Here is a 15276-nt window from a genome sequence, read left to right as displayed (position 1 = left end):
ACTTTTTATCTTTTATACTTCTTTTTATTTTATAATTCTTTAAAAATTTGTTCACACTGCTAATTCTGTAATTATTATTTTTGAATGTTGAAAATCTGAGTTCGGATTCGTAATTAGCGACATCAAAAAACCCCTGTATACCAATTCTCAAAAAAAAAAAAATCCAAAAATACTCCAAATTTAAGTCGCCATATTGGATCCACCATTTTGAATTTTCTAAATCTGAGTTCATTTTCGTGATCAGTGATCCCAAAAACCCCCGTATACCAATTTTCAAGAAAAATAAAAAAATATGCCAAATGTTAGCCACCATACTGGATCCACCATTTTGAATGTTCAAAATCTGAGATCAGATTCGTGATCAGCGATTCCAAAAACCCCTATGTACCAATTTTCATGAAAACTCGTTTCCCTGAAAATGTATGCCGGAAAGGGTTAAACGCCACAACAAAATTGTTAAAAAACTTTTATGCTCAAATTCAAATGCATCTTTAAAGTTGTACCCACTCTTTCTAATTTGTATTTTCGTCGCCAGGTGGCACATCGCAGTTTAACCATTCCCAATAGTATTGAAAAAATTTAATTTTAATTTTGAATAATAGGTACATATTTAAGAATGTACCTCATGTGCTCTTCTCTAATGAGTAAACAAACTGTCGGTCGACCCGACAGTCTCCAGTATTTTCCAACAAACTGTAACTCCGTCTTGATATCGTCTATTAATAAAGCCATGTCTCGATATAAATAAAAATCGGAGACTTCAAAAATCAGAGGATAACAGAGGACTGTCATGCCACAGACTCTGTAAATCTGCAATTTCACATTTCACATTTCTCATTCATGATTTAGTACAGTGAAAACAACAAAAACAATAATCAAAGTTGGATCTTTTCAAAATAATTAATGGACATCCATAAATTATATGTGAGGGACTTTTCTGAAACATTCACCCCCCCCCCCTTTTTTTCCTTACCAACCACTACGTAAGATACCGTAGAATTTGCTAATGACTTTATACACTACAAATGATTAAAATTCTCATTTACTTATTGCAGACTTTCCCCCTTTTTTATAGAACTCAATATAAGAAAATCAACTATTTTTCGTTGTTTGTTCGTCTTTCTTGATTAAAAAATGTTTTTTTTTTTTTATTGAAAATATACATATTTTGTTGAAAATTCATCCCTTTTGTTTGAAAAATCTACAACTTCGTTGAAAATTCAACGATTTGCTAGAAAGATAACCTTTTTATTGAAAATGCATATTTTTTGTTTGCAAATTCAACTGTTTTGTAGAAAAAACAGTCCTTTTAGCTTGAAAGTTAAACATTTCAGAAAAATGTTTACTGTTTACTCACTGAAAAATCTTTCTTAGTCAGAAATTCTCCTTAGCTGTTGAAAATTCGTATTTTTGTTTGATGAAAAAATCTTTTTTTATTGAAATATCAATCATTCCATTTTTCGTGGTGAATTCATCTATTTAAGTTTAAAATTGAACTAATAGGTTAAAAGTTGAACCAATTTCTCTGAAGTTAATTTTGTTTGTTGAAAATTTGTCGTTCTAGTTGTAAATCCATCTCTTTGGTTGCAAATTTAACTTAATTTTTGGAAAATCATTTTTTTGTTGTTGGCGATTAAATTCTTTAACTGAAAATTTAAATATTCCATTTTTGATTGAGAATTTATCTGTTTTAGTATAAAATTGAATTCTTTGGTTCGAAATTGATATATTTTTTTAAAGATTCGTTCTCTTTTTTGTAACAAATTTATCTTTTAAGGGCATGTGATACTTAGAAAATTGTCGATTTTACCAGTTTTAGGTTCCGACGGCTTTTTTTTCTTTAATAATCAATATTTTGTCTTAAAAATTTGGGACATGACAGCGACTATGCTAACAGACGTCCCCACACACTTTTTTTTGGTTTAATTCAAAAAAGTTTTAATTTAGCAAAATCTGATTAATTTGCATAGCGCTTAGGAATTAGTATCGATTTTACCAGTTTTAAATTCAATTCTTGTTTACTTAAAATAAAAATTTTTTCGTTAAAATGCAAGCTATAACATTTTTCGTCAAAAATTCAAATACTTGGTTAAAAGTTTAAAACATTTTATGAAAGATTCATCCATGTGGTCGAAATTTTTGTTTTAAATCCATTTTTTTAACAAATGAATACTCAAACATATTATGTTTGGAGAAAATTTATATTTTTTTAGTTAAAAATTCTGCTATATGGTTCAAAATTTTTTGTGTGTGTCAAGATTCACTACTTTAATTAAAAATTTAATTTCATTAATTGAAAGTTTAACTATTTTTTTTTTCAAAAATAATGTTCTAAAATAAAATTCAACTATGAAATTTTCAGTAAAAATTTTTCGTTTTTAGTTGAAAATTTAAAGTATTAGTTTAAAAATAAAAAATTTCCTTCAAAACTGATATATTTTGTTAAAAATTCGGCACTTCTGTTGAAAATTTCAGACTTTTACTCGAATAGATCAAAGCTCTGTTGAACTTTGTTAAATTTTTGAGCCCAAAAGACGATTTTTTTAGATAACACTTGATTTTTTAATAAAAAGAATATTTTTCACTCAGAAATACAACTTTTTAAGACAAAAGGACGAATTTTAAACAAAGTACATAGTTGAATTTCGGGGAAAAATTAAATTTTTAATGAAACTCTTAAATTTTAAAATAAATAGTTAAGTGAATTGCTTAAATTTATAGATAGAAAAAATAGATTGTAAATGAAAAAAAAAAACAAATTCAAAACAAAGTTATTACATTTTCAACCAAAGAGGTGAATTTTTAACGAGGAAAGATAACATTTTCAACCAAAAACGGACTAGTTATAATTTTAAATAAAGATATAATATTTTAAGTAAAATTATTATCAATTGATTTTCAACCAAGAAAGACGAATTTCCAAAAAAATATATGCATTTTGCACAAAATAGTTGAATTTTTAACTACAAGAGATTTTGAACCATAATGGTAATAATTACATTTTTAACGAAAATAATTAATTTAAATAAAAAATTAAACACATTTTCGATAAAACAGTTGAATTTCTGACCAATAATATATGAATTTTACCAAAATAGTTCCATTTTATCAAGAATAATTAAATTTTCAACCAAAGAACAGACTTTTTTACGAAACAGCATGAATTTGAAACAAACAATAGAATAGTTGGATTTTCTTGTAGGTTCCTACAATTCAGTTAGGATTTAAGCCATAAAAACTAGAAAAGGGGGTCATTTTTATAGAGGATACATTTTTTTGTTGTTAAAAATGCAACTGTATGGTAGAAAATTAATCTTATTGTTTGACGATTCAACATTTTGGTTGAAAAATCCTCTTTCTCTTGTTTAATTCACCTGCTTTTGGTTTTTGAAATTAAAATCATTTTGGTTTAAATGTAGTATATTACATTTTTTGGTAAAAATTAGTGTCTTCAGGTAGAAAATGCAAATGAAAATTCAACTCTTTTACGGAAAATTTACGTAAATTATTGACACTTCACTTTTTTGAATGAAAATTCAGCTGCTTTCTTAAAAGCTTGTGCTTTGTCTTAAAAAGCCGAAATTTTAGACGGTCTCTGTCTCTGGCGAAAAAGTTGTAAAATACTTTTCAAGTAAAAGTAAAGAAACAGTGGCATTAGCTGACAATTTTGAGAAAATAGTGTCTTTAGTGTATTTTTTAACGAAAAAGTAGGGGAATAGTGTGAATAGTGACTGGGTACATATATGTACATGTATTATATAAATAAATAAATAAATAAATATATATAATATATTTACTTTGCTGGTTCCTAGTGATCCAATTGGACGAGCCGGTCGTCCCTGCAGATTCATTTTCGAATTAATACCCAGTTTTTGATAAACTTTGACCAACTGAGAAGAAGATAAAATTTGGACTGGTTCCACTTCGTGGGGCGTTTGTGTCTGAATCCCATATGTTCCCATCATAGCCTGAAGTCTCATTGATTCCGCTATCAAAACTATTTGCACCACAAGATCCGTGTGAGTTCCCTACCAAAAATAATAAAAAAAGAATCAATCCAATTTTATAAAAAAAATATATTAAATTTCCCCACCCTTTTTAAATACGAAAAAACATTCTTTGCCATCTAATATGTTATATTCAACAGTACCTTAGCTTCTCAGGCTTATTATACTTTATAAAATTGTCAACACCAATAATTGAGCTTTGATGTGGATAATTTGAGCAAAGAAATAGAACATTTTCAATCATTTTTCATACCCGAAAAAGAAAACTATTCCCCATTTTACATCTGTCGAAATAATTTCGCAGACTTGCTGAACTCCAGAAAATTGTTAAGATTAAACAGTTAGCTTTGTTATGAACAATGCAAGTTAAGAAATAGAGAGTTTGCATCACAAGATCCGTGTGAGTTTCCTGTAAATAAATTTTTTTTAAATCGCATTGAAATTTCCACAAGTTAGAACAAATTTCATGCAATCAGCAATCTATGAATTTATCAAATTCTCTAGGAATTTTTTAATTTGCAGGCAAAGTCAGAGTTCCAGGCGAGAGAAATGTTTTCTGGAAAAAAAAAGCGGCGAACAGTGCTGCAAATCCGGAATTGACTATTCAAACTGGTCTCAAGTCTTTCATTATTAAGAAACCAAAGTTTTTCTTATTTTTTTAATAAAGAAGCATTACATTTTTATCAAACCTAAAAAATAATATTATTTATTTTTTCGCTTTTTAGCAAATAAAAAAAAATTACAAAAAAGTGCAGTTTTAAGGAAAAAATGACACTATTTTCTTACGAAAGACGATGCATTCTCAACAAAATATGTAATGGTTGATATTTTAATACAGAAATAGATTTAATTTTAAACCGAAAAAAATTAATTGCATCAAAAAGGACGAATTTCTGCAAACAGAATACATAATTTTTTTATCAAATAGTTCAGTTTTAAACCAAGTCGATTCATTTTCAACACAGAATATTAATTTTCTATCAAAAGAGACGAATTTTTATTTAAAAATTGATTTTTTAAATTGAAAAACTGTAACCCAAAACATTTGAATCCTCAACCAAATAGATTAATTAACAACCAAACAGTTGCATTTTAAACCAAAGAAGATCAAATTCAATGAAGAAAAAATTAAAATTTCAACCGATTTTTTGGACTTTAAGCTGAAAAGTTGAACTGCACTTTTAACAACAAATTTTTTTTAGAAAAACGGTGAATTTTGACCAAGAAAGATTTTCAAGTCAATAAATGAAAGCAATTTCCATCCAACTGTTGAATTTTAAAATAAAAAGGCAAATTTTCTAAAAAAAACAGTTGCATTCTCAACTCCAAAATATAAATTTTCTACCAAATTAATCGATTTTTCAAACCCAAAAGATAAATTTGCACAAAAAACGTTGAATTTTCAACCAAAAAGACTTAAATGAAGAAAGAAACAAAATTTTAAGCAAATAGATTAACTTATCAAAAAGAAATGTGATTTCTCAACAAAATACTGAAATTTTTAATCAAATAGAAGAATTTTATTTATTATTTACTTTAGTTTCTAAGCATTTTTAAATAAATTATTGAATTTTTCATCTGAATAAGATCAATTTTTAAAATAAAAAATGGATCAATTAAATCTGCACTTGCGCGTTCATTTACAAAAAAGAAGCACATTTTTTAAAGAAACAATTTAAGTTTGTACCAACTAATTGACTTTCCTACAAAATTGTTACATTTTTAAATCAAAAAACATAAATTTCAATAAATCAGTTGAATTTTTAAAATATAATAGTTAAACTGCAAGTTTAAAGAATTAATTTTTAACAAACAAAAAAATAATTTTTAACTCAAATTATGCATTTTCAACTAAAAAAATTAATTATCAAGAAGATAGTTTAATTTGTACCAAGGAGTTGAATTTTCAATAAAAAATGTAATTATTGATATTTCAAGAAAACAGTATTTTAATTTAAAATAAAAACTAGTTGGTTTTAACCGACAAAAACAGAAATCCAACAAAATACTTGAACCCTCAAATAAAATAAATTAATTAAAAATTAAAAAGGATAAATTTTCAATCAAATAGTTGAATTTTTTAACAAATTGATAAATGCTTGAGTTAAAAAGACTACGTTTCTATAAAGCAGTTGAGCTTTTGATGCAAGAACATTAATTTTCAACAAAAAAGTTATTTTTTATCTAATCAGTTGAATTTTCAACAAAGTATTTATACTTGTAACTGAAAGAACTAATTTTTTAAGAATTTTTTTTTTTCGATCGAGGAGTTAAATTGTCGGTCCGAAGAGATGAATTTTCAACGAAAAATGTAGTAATTGATATTTCAACACAATTAAAAATTAAAATATTGGATTTAACAAAAAAAAGACAAGAACGAATTTTGAAAATAATACTTGAATCCTCAACTAAAAAAAGATTAATTTTCAACCAAATAGTTGCATCTTCAACCAAAAAAAATGTATATTCTACCAAATAAAAAAAACGAATTTTCAACAAAATGCATGCACGTTCAACCAAATAGTTAAATTTCTACCAAATTCCTGAGCTTTCGAACAAAAAAGTACGAATTTACTACTAAAAAGTTGAATTTTCAAAAAGAAAGTTACTTTTCAACCGAAACAGATTAATTTTTAACCAGAGAGTTTCATTTTTTAACCAAAAATAGTGACATTTCTACAGAAAGAAATGAATTTTCAAACCAAAAAGATGAATATTTAACCCAATATTTTAGGTTTAAAATTTACGATATTTAAATTAGATTACATTTAAAATCCTTTTTAACGTCCAATAATCAAGTTAATGTAAAGAATTCCTAAAAAAAAAAAAAATAAATAAATATATATATAATATAATTCTCTCCCTTGATAATGGTGCTACCATTTCACCACCCGGTGCCAAGAACTCGAACTAGAAAGCGTAGGTATAATTTTAAAAATGTATTTTAATTTTTTGCATAAAAGTATTTTTAACGATTGTTTTGTGAAGTTTTAAACGATAGTTTAAAACTAAAAAAATATTCATAAAGAACAAATAGTTTTAGATGGAATTTTCATCTTTTACATAAAAAAACAAAAACACATTTATGTGAAAAATGTTTTTTAATAACAAAAAATTATTTCACTATTTCATGTAAGTTTTAATGGATTGTAAGCTAAAATAAATTTTAATTAATGTATGAAGCAACAAATTTTATCCATATTATGCCAATAATATTAATAATAGATGACTCGAATTGAAATACGAATTCTAACCTAAATTTTAGATTAGATTTTTAAATAGTAAATTTTTCATGTATAAATTAATAAAAATTTACTTGGAGTTCATTTTTACTTCAAAATAAATCCGTTTAAGTTTATAATCTGTTGAAAATCACAATCAGCGGTACAATAATTGTTTAACTTGTTTTTTATACAAAAATATTTGCCAAAATAATTATTTTTTCACTATATAAGATGTAAATTGCAACTAAAATCTTTTGTTTCTGATAAAGACTAATTTCTAGTATCCAATACATAATTTAAACTTCACAACAAATTCATTGAAGCACTTTTATGCACAAATTAAAATGCATATGTAAAATCGTACCTATTTTTTCTAGTTCAGATTTTTGTCACCATGTGGCGTATCGCAGTTTAACCATTCCCAATATGTATCAGAATATTTTACTGGATTCACTAAACAGCAGATTATTGTTTACAGTTTAATTTTTTCAGAATGTAATGCTCTATAAGTAGAAAAAAAAACTTACAATCTGTTAAAAATAGAATGATATAGACTTTTTTGAATAGTAAATACCTGATTTGTTAAATTAATAAAATAATAAAATCAATTCTAAAAATATTAAAGTAATAATAATAATAATAATAGTAAGAAGAGTGTAAAAAAATGAGTTCTAAGATATAATCAATGTTATAAAGAAGACGAAAGAACCGTTAAAGGCAATTTTTAGTATCTATTTTCTAAGTTCATGCAATCAGTGATAAAAAAGTATTCGGTTAATGAAAAAAAAAAGTAATTAATGCAGCAATGCAAGTTTATTAGTGCTAAAGTCTAAGATTTACTTACACTGCTCGGCTTTGCCTGCATATGAAAGATAAGAAAAAAGCCGTTGAATTATCATAGAATAAATTAAAAAAATTTTAATATTTAATTCTACTAATTTATGGAAACAGAATAAATAAATAAATAAATAAATAAATAAAAAAGACCTTTTCTTTCTTTACGGTCTACCTGGAAAGCAGAATATCTTTCAGCATGTGAAAAGATAAGAAAAAAAGGGTGAATTATAACACGAGGATAAGTTAAAATTCCAAAATTTATATTACTAGCTAGACTCGGAATAAACGAATAAATAAATAAATAAATAAATGGAAAAGGTTGTTTTTGCTGCCAAATTGTTTACCTGAAAAGCAGAATATCTGCCAGCTCTTCTCGGTCTGTTGTAAGAAGGAAGATAACGACGAATCGGGTCCAATTCGTTGATATGAAGAAGATCTGCCGTGAGCAGCTGAGCGATTATAAACATCGCCTGATTCCAAAGATAAATGTGGGGTCCTTCGTATTCCATCGAGGTTTTTCGCTGTCTTTTCGCCTCAGAGCTCAGGAATCGAACTGTGCTTCCTGGGTCATTTCTCTCCTGCTCGAGATTCTCCTCGGGAACGTAAAAATACATGGGAACGATCGGATCTGCGAAATTTACCAACACAAAGGAATGCAGAATGTAGAATGTAGAATGTAGAATTTAGAACGTAGAATAAAAGAGACATTGAAAAATTTGGAAAAATAAATACCTACCTCCGTTGATATCCCTGTGAATTCTCGCTTTCAACAAATTCTGATACTCTTCTACTTGCTCCGGAAGAGATTTAAACACCCCATCTATTATCATTAAGATATAAAACAAGGGCCACTCACTTTCAATATTGTCAAACTCCTGGAAATAATAAAGATTTTTAATTAGCCTACAATTATTATTATGATTTTTTTTCAAGATAAAATTACATTATTATATAGTTCCAGGGTCCAAAATATTCTTGAAAATTTGCCTTTTTTTTGCTTCAACTATAAACTAATTTCCATTAAAAAATACAGTCTTTGCTCCTTTCTAATATCAACTATTACATTTTTCTTTGACAATTCATCCTATTCGATTGAAAACTAGTTGCTTCTTTTTTATTGACAATTAAACAATTTGGTTGACATTTTTTTTCTTTCTTGCTTGGAAATTCGTCTCTTTGTACTGAAGATTCATATCTTTCTGTACGAAATTTAAATTATTAAGTTAAAAATTTAACTTTTTTGGTTAAAAATGCAACTATTTGGTAGAAATTATTCTGTCTTAGTTGAAGATTAAATTACTTTTTTGAAAATCCGTATTTTAGGCTTGAATTCAACTGTTTTTCATCAGAATTAAAATTTTTCTACATTTATTGGGAATGGTTAAATTGCGATACGCCACCTGGGGACAAAAATTAGAACTAGAAATAGGCATGATTTTAAAGATGCATTTTAATTTGTGCATAAAAGTGTTTTAAAGATTTTTCTGTGGCGTTTAGAGTATTTATTGGATAATAAAAAATGTCTTTATCGGAAACAAAGTGTTTTAGATGGAATTTACACATTATGCAGTGAAAACCCACATTTTTTGACAAAAATATTTTTCTAAAAAAAAAAAAAAAAAAAAAACAATTACTGTTCTCATTATTGTGATTTTCAAAAGATTACAAACTTAAACGGACTTATTTTGAAGTAAAAATGAACTCAAAGTAAATTTTTATTAATTTATACACGAAAAATTTACTATTTAAAAATCTGATCTAAAAGTTAGGTTAGATTTCTTATTTAAATTCCAGTCGTCTATTATTCGTATTCTTGGCATAACATGAATAAAATTTGTCGTTGGATACATTAATTAAAGTTTATTTAAGCTTACACTTCATTGAAATTCACATGAAATAGGAAAATAATTCTATTTTTTAAAATCTATTTCACAAAAATGTGTTTTTTCACTGTATAAGATAAAAATTCTATCTAAAACTATTTGTTTTTAGTATGCAATCATTATTTTATACTACACAAAACAATCTTAAAAACACTTTTATGCAAAAATTAAAATGTATGTTTAAAATTGTACCTACTCTTCCTAGTTCCATTTTTCGGCACCATGTGGCGAAATGGTAGGCCACCATTCCTAATTATTACATTTTTCTTTGAGAAATCATCCTTTTCGATCGAAATTTTTTTTTGTTTTTGCTTGAAAATTCAATTTGGTTAAAAGTTTAACTATTTTGTTGAAAATTCGTTTTTCTGAGTAACAAATTAACTACTTCGTTAAAAATAAACTAGCGTAGTTCTGTATTTAACTATTTGTTGAGAAGTCATCTTTTTGGTTAAAAAAAAATCAATGAAATCATTCAAAATTGAACTGTTTTGGTAGAAAATATAACGATTTGGTTAAAAATCTACTTTGTTGTGGATAAGAACATTTTTGGTTAAAAATGCATATTTTAGGGTTAAAAATTCAACTGCTTTGTAGAAAATTGGTCTTTGGTTTCAAACTTAATCATTTAAGAAGAAATTTTTCTTGTTCCTTGGTTGCAGATTGAACTCCCTTGTTTGAAAATTCATCTCTTGTTTGAAGATTCAACTATTTTGTTGAAATTTCATCTTTTTGGTTTATTTCAACTGCGTTTAATTTGAAATTAACATTGTTTATAGTTGAAATATCAATTATTAAATGTTTAATTGAGAACACATCTTTTATGATTAAAAATGTTGTGAAAATAACTGTTTTGTTAAAAATTCATCTATTTTGTTTAGAGAATGATCTATTTTATTTAAAGTTGAAGTACTTTTTTTAATTTGCTTGTTTTTTGAATATTAATAATTTTAGTTGTAAATTCACATCTTTGGTTTAAAATGTAACTGTATTGGGAATGGCGGTCTACCATTTTGCAACCTAGTGTCGGAAACTGGAACTAAAAAGAGTAGGTACAATTTTAAAGATGTATTCTCATTTTTGTACAAAAGGTATTTTTACGATTGTTTCGTGAAGTATAAAACAATAATTGAATACTACGAAAAAATCTCCAACCAAAATAAATCGTTTAAGATAGAATTTTCATCTTATGCAGTACAAGAATACATTTTTGTAAAATAGGTTTAAAGAAAAGCAATTATTTCACCATTTCATGTAAATGTCAATACATTTTATGCTTAAATAAACTTTAATTAATGTATGTAGCAACCAATTTTATCCATATTATGCCAATAATACGAATAATAGGCGACTTGAATTTAAATACGAATTTTAACCTAACTTTTAGATCAGATTTTTAAATAGTAAATTTTTCATGTATAAATTAATAAAAATTTACTTTGAGTTCATTTTTGCTTTAAAATAAGTCCACTCAAGCTTATAATATGTTAAAAATTACAATAAATAGCACAATAACTGACTTTTCTTAGAAAAATATTTCTGTCAAAAAATGTGTTTTTTCACTTTATAAGATGTAAATTTCATCTAAAACCCTTTGTTTTCGATTAAAACTTATTTGTACTATCCAATAAATACTTAAAATTAAACAAAAAAATCATCAAAACATTTTTATGCACAAATTAAAATACATCTTTAAAGTTGTACCCATTCCTTCTAGTTCGGATTTTTGTCATCATGTGGCGTACAACAGTTTAACCATTCCCAACTGTTTTTTTTTGTGTGTGAAAATTCAAGTATTTTGCTGAAAATGCCTCTTTTTGTATTCACAAGTAACAGTTTCGTTAAAAAATAATTCATTTTGGTTAAAGATAATTTTAATTATAAATTCACCTCTTTGGTTTAAAATTTAACTTTTTCATTGGGGAATTGCCTTTTATGATTAAATTCAACTGTTTCTTTTTTTTTAAAGTAGTTTGTCCATTTTATTTTCCGTTGAGAATTTATCCTTTTTTTTTTTTTTTTTTTTTGAAAAATCAAGTGTTTGGTTAAAAATTGATCCACACATTTGGTTTGAAAGTGCAATATTTGAAGTTGAACTGAGAAACATTTGAGACCCGGATCGTTTGCCTGAAAAATTCAACTAATAATGGTAATACTATAATCACTTTGATTTCGCCGGGCCTGTAATAGCGACGTTCCGGATTTTCCAAAACAGTTTTAAATCCATCTCTGCCAAATCTCTTGAATCCGTAATTTCCTCTGAGTCTTCTGACAATATTGGCTTTAGTTTCAGTATAGAGTAAATCATCGTGTGTCGCAAAAGCGGGAAATGAAATCGTTGGCAGCAACGCTGCATCGACACTCTGCGTGTGTCGCAAAATTGGAAAAAGAAAAGAAATTAATTAATGTTATCTAAACTGTGCATCTTTCTCTTCTTCTCTTCTATTTTGTTTTTTGTTCACCTTTGAGCTCGACTCTCTCGGCAACATTGTCTCGAAAATACTTCGATTTCGATTGTGAGCATCAATGTCAACGTATATGACAGACCAGGAAGCTCCCTTCTCGCCGAAGAGATTGCAACCATTGATTGCTTCCAAGGCACTCTTGGCCATTCCAATCGAACTCGCGTGAATCTCGGGCGTCCCGTCATTGTAGCGACTCCCTCTCTCCCACATTCCATAATCGGGCGTTCGATAGGCTCTCTCCACGTAATAGACCAGATTCTGGATGAAGGCCACCTCGTCTTGCGTGTAAATTATTTGCAGACCTGACGTTATCATTTGCACCAGGAAAATCAGATACAAAGAAACGACGTCAATCTAGAATCCAAATGTCATTCTAATAATATTACTCACCATTCACACTACCAGTTTCACTGGGCACGAAATTCGGCGACGTCTTTATGACATCCTTACGACATCTTTACGACAATTTTACGGCATTGTATGACCGTGTCCTTGTGGTGCCTCTATGGTAGCGTAAATACGTCGTTTTTAAGATATTGCAAAGACACCGTAACGAAATGGGCATAGGATATCGTAAATTTGTCACAAAGAGGTTGTAACAATGTCGTAAAGATGTCGCCAAATTTTGTGCCCATTGGAACATTATATTCCAGCTTAGCTTCAATCTTTCTTTACTGTCTGCACAATCTACCCGGGTATCCAACTCTCCAATCAAATAACCTCATGAGAAATTAATAGTCCACTCAAAGTTGCATATTTTTATTATGGATACCCGGGAGGCTAGCCTGCTGGATGTGCCCGCGACTTTGCAGTCGATGGTTCTTTCAAAAAGGAATCCTAAATTAATTCTAAATTCACCATTTGCTCAGAATTCAACAGAATTGCACAAATGTACCGTCGCGGACGTCCGGGTGTCTACACCATATTCAATTCCATTCACCCAATTTTTCCTAGTAGAATTGATGAGCAAAACATTTCCGTCCTACCTGAAGATGATTGTAGGTTTCGTCTTTGAGAATTTCGCTACCGGTGTCGAGGTGAAATTTGCAGTGCAGGGCAAAACGATCGCACTGATTTCGTTTGAACAATTCGATTCTGCTCGCTTGTTTCATCCAACATTCTAAAATTCCTCGCATGCATTTTATAGCCGATTGACCCAATTCGTACGATTTTCCTCTGTCGTCGTCTATACGTCTACACAATATTTACATATACTTGTGAATTATTTTTTTTACACATTATTTCGAGAAAAAAGTCCAGGTTTTTCATCAACAAATATTTTCTTTAGGGTTATCCATAAACTACGTTACCAATTTTGGCACCTTTGACCCCTCTCCCATCCCGAGAGCATCGAAAAAAAAATTAAATATACAATAGAACGTCGATTATCCGAGGCTCAGAGTTATCCGAGGCAACGGGACTCATCCAAGCACTCCGCATTAACCGAAGTGTATGCTCGGATAATAGGGAGAATCATTGATAAAACAGATGAAGCTGCTACGCCTAATTCTGAATGCGCGCAGTAGTTTGCAATTATCAATTAATTAATAAATTAATAAACATAAATCCAGGTTCGTGAGCTGTTTATTTTTATTTGCTAAATGTTTATATTTATTTTTCTATTTTAAATGTATCAAAAATAGATGACTCTTCCGAATTTTGTATTTCTTCCGTATTACCCGAGTTGTCGCTTATCCGAGGTGTCTGCTTCCCACATTACCTCGGATAATTGAGCATCTACTGTATATGAAATTTCACCTTTCTTCTGCGTCCTTTCAACTTTCAGTGAGTTGTTCTGTAGTGAGTCGAATTTCCCACCACAAAAAATACCAAGAAAGGAGTATTTTTAATAAAATAGTTGAATCCATAGCCAAAAAGATGAATTTTCAAAAAAGCAATATATAATTGCTACCCAAAAAGACAAATTTCCAACCGAATATTTCAACTTTAAACTAAAAAATATAAGTTTTCAACTACAAACGGAATAATTACATTCAAGCAAAAAATAAAATGAAAATAAATTATTCACAAAACAGTTGCATGGACGGTCAAAAAAATAAAGTTTTAAAAAAGAAGATCAATTTTCAACAAAAAAAGTTGCTTCTTTACCAACTACTTTAATTTGTAACAAAATAATTGAACTTTCTATCAAAATAGTTGAATTTTCAAACAAATAGTTTAAATTTTTACTGAATTGATCAATTCTAAAAAAAAAACCCGTAATATTAATATTTCAACTAAAAACTATTTTAATTTTACACACCAAAATAGTTGAATTCTCAACAAAACACATGAATTTTTAATAGAAAAAATCAATTTTCAAGCAAAAATTAAAATTTTCAATGAAAATGAAATAGATATATTTTCAGTTAAAAAAAAAAACTGGTTAAATTTTCTACTCTGAAGATATGAATTCTTAACTAAAATGATGAATTTTCAAAAAGAAATTGATTTTTAACAAAGTATAATTGATGATACTTCAACCAAAAACATTTTTATTCAAACAAAAAACAGTTTAATGCAGTAAAAATATCCACATTTTTAACAAAATAGTTGAATTTTCAACGGAAAAAATAATATTTTAACAAAGTAGTTAAACTTTCAACTATACGTTGTAGAATTTTTGAACAAGAAAGATGTCTTTTTAACAAAATAGTTGCACTTTTTAGAAAATAATTAAATTTTCAACCAAATACTAGAATAGTTAAATATGAAATTGATTTTAAAACTTATTATGTTAATATTAAACTGTGCAGCTGCAAGGAATCTTTTGAAAAAGTACAAAACTTTTTTTAAATTTTATCATATCAGGATACGAACTAAAAAATGTCTGAGTTCGTAACATTCATTTTGCTGGGACCCC

General features: G+C 27.7%; 1 protein-coding gene across 3 annotated transcripts in view; it reads right to left on the bottom strand.

Moving 5' to 3' along the window:
* Positions 1 to 15276, bottom strand: part of LOC117180855 (probable phosphorylase b kinase regulatory subunit beta) — a 36406-nt gene that overhangs the window by 19549 nt on the left and 1581 nt on the right. The window contains exons 4-11 of one of the 3 annotated variants that reach the window (XM_033373394.1): positions 13400 to 13607; positions 12411 to 12767; positions 12114 to 12311; positions 8805 to 8943; positions 8413 to 8696; positions 8076 to 8090; positions 3798 to 4028; positions 623 to 810 (exon numbers count right to left, since the gene is read on the bottom strand). In XM_033373394.1, coding sequence (XP_033229285.1) covers positions 623 to 810; positions 3798 to 4028; positions 8076 to 8090; positions 8413 to 8696; positions 8805 to 8943; positions 12114 to 12311; positions 12411 to 12767; positions 13400 to 13607 — 1620 coding nt within the window. The remainder of the gene's footprint in view (positions 1 to 622; positions 811 to 3797; positions 4029 to 8075; positions 8091 to 8412; positions 8697 to 8804; positions 8944 to 12113; positions 12312 to 12410; positions 12768 to 13399; positions 13608 to 15276) is intronic. The other 2 variants (XM_033373396.1, XM_033373397.1) reach the window with 2 other exon arrangements.

This window comes from Belonocnema kinseyi, chromosome 9 (genome assembly GCF_010883055.1).
Source record: "Belonocnema kinseyi isolate 2016_QV_RU_SX_M_011 chromosome 9, B_treatae_v1, whole genome shotgun sequence".
NCBI classification, from domain to species: Eukaryota; Metazoa; Arthropoda; class Insecta; order Hymenoptera; family Cynipidae; genus Belonocnema; species Belonocnema kinseyi.
Note: the sequence above shows the minus strand (reverse complement) of the source record. Positions and strands in the feature narration are given on the sequence as shown.